This window comes from Ailuropoda melanoleuca, chromosome 12 (assembly GCF_002007445.2).
Source record: "Ailuropoda melanoleuca isolate Jingjing chromosome 12, ASM200744v2, whole genome shotgun sequence".
Classification (NCBI taxonomy): domain Eukaryota; kingdom Metazoa; phylum Chordata; class Mammalia; order Carnivora; family Ursidae; genus Ailuropoda; species Ailuropoda melanoleuca.
Window position 1 is genome coordinate 9,079,302 of NC_048229.1, and position 4,879 is coordinate 9,084,180.

The 4,879-nt window shown below is 45.1% G+C and overlaps 1 protein-coding gene across 1 annotated transcript in view; it reads left to right on the plus strand.

Annotated features, from left to right (window-relative positions):
• ERP29 (endoplasmic reticulum protein 29) overlaps positions 1–3,401 on the plus strand; it is a 7,596-nt gene extending 4,195 nt beyond the window's left edge. Inside the window, exons 2-3 of the mRNA XM_002925234.4 lie at positions 585–723; positions 2,574–3,401. Coding sequence (XP_002925280.1) covers positions 585–723; positions 2,574–3,076 — 642 coding nt within the window. The 3' untranslated portion in view covers positions 3,077–3,401. The remainder of the gene's footprint in view (positions 1–584; positions 724–2,573) is intronic.
• Positions 3,402–4,879: the final 1,478 nt, after the last annotated feature.

Consider the following 4,879-nt stretch of genomic DNA (forward strand, 5'->3'; position numbering starts at 1 on the left):
AATCTTTAAAAAAAAAAAAAAAAAGAACCTGGAGATTTAGCCAAAGGGTACTGTGGTCTAGGGAGGGGACGTTGTCCTAAGCCTGCCTCTCAGCAACTTCCTGTGAGCTCTGAAACTGCAGAGTTCAGCCTCTTGGCTCTGTAGTCAAAGCACCTCCATGGGTGCCAACCCCTTTATAGATGGTTGGTGGGTGTTTGTCAGATTTCTGGTTCATTGTTTACTGAGAAACGCCCTCTGGGATGATGGGCATGCTATGGGGCCAACATACTGTTTTCTCAGGGTTTGCTTAATCTTACCGAAAAGGCCACTCGAAGAGAAGGCCTAGTACATCTGCAGCTTTGTTTATTCTAAGCAGGGTTGTATATATCTTTCATTACTGTGAACCAATACCTAATGGGGTACCCAATACCAATAAATTGTTAAATGATTCAATGGGTGAATGAATGAATGATTAGTGTGTGAGCACTTATCTCCCTTGCAGGCATGGTTTCCACTCTGTTTCTTAAACAGGGGTCCCTTGAGAAAGGGAATTAGCCCCAAAGGTCCCTGGAATCCCGGACTTGCTCAGCTCTCTATGCCCTCAGGTCATTCCCAAAAGCAAGTTCGTCTTGGTGAAGTTCGACACCCAGTACCCCTACGGTGAAAAACAGGATGAGTTCAAGCGTCTGGCTGAAAACTCGGCCTCCAGCGATGATCTCTTGGTGGCAGAGGTGGGGATCTCAGGTATGGACAAGTCCAGCACGACTGTGGAGGGCAGAAGGGGAGGAAGCTAGGAATTATTTCCCTCCTTGTAGGTGGTGGAATACCCAGCACTTTTATGTCTGAGCCACACAGGAGTATAAGTGGAGTCATGGCCTCAAGAATCTGGTACTCATGGCAGGCTTAGCTTAAACAGATTCTGATAGCACAGAACCTCAGTTCGTCCTTGTAGGTGCCCAAGGGAAAGGGATCCCCCATCCTTCACTCTCCACCCAACACTGGCATTAAACTCACTGTGAGAATGTGGAGCTCTCCTTGCAGGGTTCTGTGGTCAGAGGAGGTATCATGCTTCCCAGGGTCTCTGTGGTCACTTCTTCCATCTTCTTTTCAGCTGTTTTTTTACCAAAACAATTGGATTCTGACTTTAACTCAAATCCATCAGAGCTACCGCTAAATCAGGGACAGCTCTCAACCACAGTGACCACGCTAATATAATAGTTGCCAACACGTGCTGGTTCACAGTCTGTATATAAAGGTGTGCACAGACAGTGCACTTTGAACCTTCACTTGAACCCTGCCTAAAAAGTGAGGCACATTTTTTCGATTTTTATACTTGAGGAGAACTGAAGCTCAAGGAACTAAAGGACTTGTTTCAGACCATGGAGTAGTAGGAAGTGGCTCATCCAGAACTCCACAGTATCTGTTCCCAAGTGCAGTGGGTTCTTCCCTCTCTCAGCTTCCTTCCAGCTGGGATGCCCCAGGTTCCTAGCCAGCTCAAGGGTCTGGTCCTGGGTAGAGATAGTTCCCATACTTTTCCAGGGCAGTCAGCCAATTCTGATTCAGCTGCAAATCCACTCTCTTGGGGCTTTTAGAGAAAGAAGAATAGCAGCTGACATTTGTCAAACATTTACTGTGTGCCAGGCCACTGTGCTACGTGTTATCCATGTATCTTATCCTTGTGACAACTCTAGGAAGAAAGTACTATGACCCCGATACTCATGCTTAGAGTATCTTGCTCAAGATTGTACAGTGTGAAGTGGCAGAATGAGGGCTGGAACCCCACACTTCCTGTACTACTGCCTGGTAATAGGCGGCCTTAGTCCTTTCTCTTTGGCAAGGTATAAGAAACCTGTTGTCATAGCATCAGTCCCTGAAACTACTACTGCCTGTTAGGAAGAACATAGCAAATACTACATATTGCACTGAACTCTCCAGGTTAAGTGCACATATCTCCTCATTGGGTCCTCCCAACACCTCACATGTGGTAGAGACTCTGTTACCTACCACATGTTCTCCTTGCTCACCAAGCTCCAGCCAGAATGTCCCTTGCGAGCCTTCAATCCACCCAGCTTATTCCTGCCTCAGAGCTTTGGCACTTTCAGTCCTTCCTACCTGAGACGTTCTTTCCCAATTATCCTTGAAACTCCAGTTCTTCAGCTCACATCATCTCCGCAGAAAGGCCTTCCATGACCACCCAAAGTAGGCCTTCTTACCTATTGTCACATCACTCCATTTTATTTTTATCTTTTTGGCACAATCATGTACCATCTCTCTTCTTACCCTTAAAAGAATATAAGCTCCTTGAGGTCAGAGAGCTTGTTACTCTTAATCCTAACTAGATCCGTAGCACTCAGAACAGAAGCTGGCATATAGTGGGTATAGAATATATATTCAGAGGAATTCCCATTTTTCAGATGAGGAAAGTGAAGTTCAGAGAGGTTAAATGACTTGGCTAATGCCACGTGGCTAGGATGTAGCAGAGGAGGAATGTAAAACCAGACTCCTCCTTGCTGTCAGCTCAGATAGGCCTCGTAGCAATCTCCTGCCCTGCATTCTTCACGTTCTTGCTCCTCATACCTGATTTCTGTTCACAGATTATGGTGATAAGCTGAATATGGAGCTGAGTGAGAAGTACAAGCTGGACAAAGAGAACTACCCAGTCTTCTACCTCTTTCGGGATGGGGACTTTGAGAACCCAGTCCTGTATAGTGGGGCGGTTAAGGTTGGAGCCATCCAGCGCTGGCTAAAGGGGCAAGGAGTCTACCTAGGTATGCCTGGTTGCCTGCCTGCATATGACACCCTTGCTGGGGAGTTCATCAGGGCCTCAGGCATGGAGACCCGCCAGGCCCTCTTGAAGCAGGGGCAGGACAATCTCGCAAATGTGAAGGAGACTGAGAAGAAGTGGGCTGAGCAATACCTGAAGATCATGGGGAAGGTCTTAGACCAAGGTGAGGACTTTCCTGCATCAGAAATGACCCGGATCACCAAGCTGATTGAGAAGAACAAGATGAGTGATGGGAAGAAGGAGGAACTCCAGAAGAGCTTAAACATCTTGACTGCTTTCCAGAAGAAGGGGACCGAGAAGGAGGAGCTGTAAAAAGGCACTCCATGTTTTCCAGGGTTTGGTGGGGGTGGGGAGGGGAGAGTTAACCTGCTGGCTGTGAGAGACCCTCCTGGGATATAAGAGAGTGGTGGTTAAAGTGGCACTAAGCCAGAAATCTGAGTGTGCCTGGACAGTGATGCTGATGTGACCATGCTTGGGACATCACTATAGCCAGTCTGTGTGTAACCAGAGCACTTACTAGATGGCTTGTGAAATTCCCCTCAGAAGGAATTGGTGCTATAAAGAAGAGTATACGGCCCAGGTCCTTGACAGGTGTTATTCTGATCCAATTAAAGTTTTTGTGTTTTGGTTAAAAGGACCTGAAGCCATTCAGTTTTCTTTCACAAATTGTACTTTGGCCTGTGACCTGCTTTCTCCTTTGAATTTATTTTTTAATATAAGCTGGTATGGACTCCACTCTACCAGGGTAATTGACTGTCCTTGTAACACTGTAGAAACTGGTCCCAGCTCAAGCCCTACCTTTATTACTTTCCACTGGTGTTTAAACTCCTGTGAACTGATTGTGGGTGGTAAAATGCATCGTCCTTTTTCTGGTCCTTAAAGTGGAATGGCAACTTTTTTTTTTTAAGATTTTATTTATTTATTTGACAGCACAAGCAGGGGGGGCAACAGGCAGAGAGTGAGAGGGAGAAGCAGGCTCACCACCGAGCAGGGAGCCCGATGCGGGGCTCGATCCCAGGAACCCGGGACCACGACCAGAGCTGAAGGCAAACACCTAACCGACTGAGCCACCTAGGTGCCCCATGGAATGGCAACATTAAGGAAGCTCAGTGTAATCATTTTCCATATTCCGTGAAAAATGGAGCAAATTCTTAGTTTTACTGATAAAATCAGATGGGTGTTTTTTTTTTTTTTTTGAGTTGGATTTAGATAGCTACATGATACAATTCAGTCTAATTTGAAAGTTTTTTTAAAAAAGGGATTGTTTTCCATCTAAGCTACTTTGTCACTGTCAGTTACTCAGTAAGTACCAACATTAAAGAAGCAGAGCGGGAGACCATTGTACTGACTCAGATGTTTTCAGGAGTGATGGTAAGGTTCATTATAACATCTCCAGTTCCATATTTAACTACTTGGAAATACCAAGGTGCAGCTCCTGAAATATTTATTATTACAGCCACACAAATTTGAGTTGAGCAGAGTTAGCAAATAAAACTTTAACCTGTGTTCCTCCATGTCAGCTAGATTGGTATTTAAGGTCACTGGAAACCAAAAAATGCAGGAAAATCCATGTGTTGAATTGGATGGAACAAAAACAATTGTGGTAGCTTAGGCTCACAATTCAAACCAACTAAGTAAAAGATGTTCAGGGGCACCTAGGGTGGCTCAGTGGGTTGAACATCTGACTCATTTCGGCTCAGGTCACAATCTCAGGGTCATGGGATGAAGCCCCACATCGGGCTCCATGCTCAGCGCCGAGTCTGCTTTGAGATTCTCTCTCCCTCTGCCCCTCCCTCCTCCTCAAATGAATAAATAAAATCTTAAAAAAAAAAAAAAAAGATGAGACCTAAACACCTGCCATGCCAGTAAGCAGCATAGGTACTCTCAATATTTGAGAAAAGGATATAACTGTGTGTCTTTCCCCTACTCATTATTTCATTCTAATTGAAAATTTTGGAAGATCTTTCTGGATGCTTCTCAATGAGAAACTTGCTTTAGCTCTCCTCTGTATGAAACAGGTTCACTTCCAAAGAACTAAGCATTCACTCTCGTAATTGGAAATGCAGTAAGACAAACGCCAAGTAGGGAAAGAACTCTAAAACTACATGCATCCAC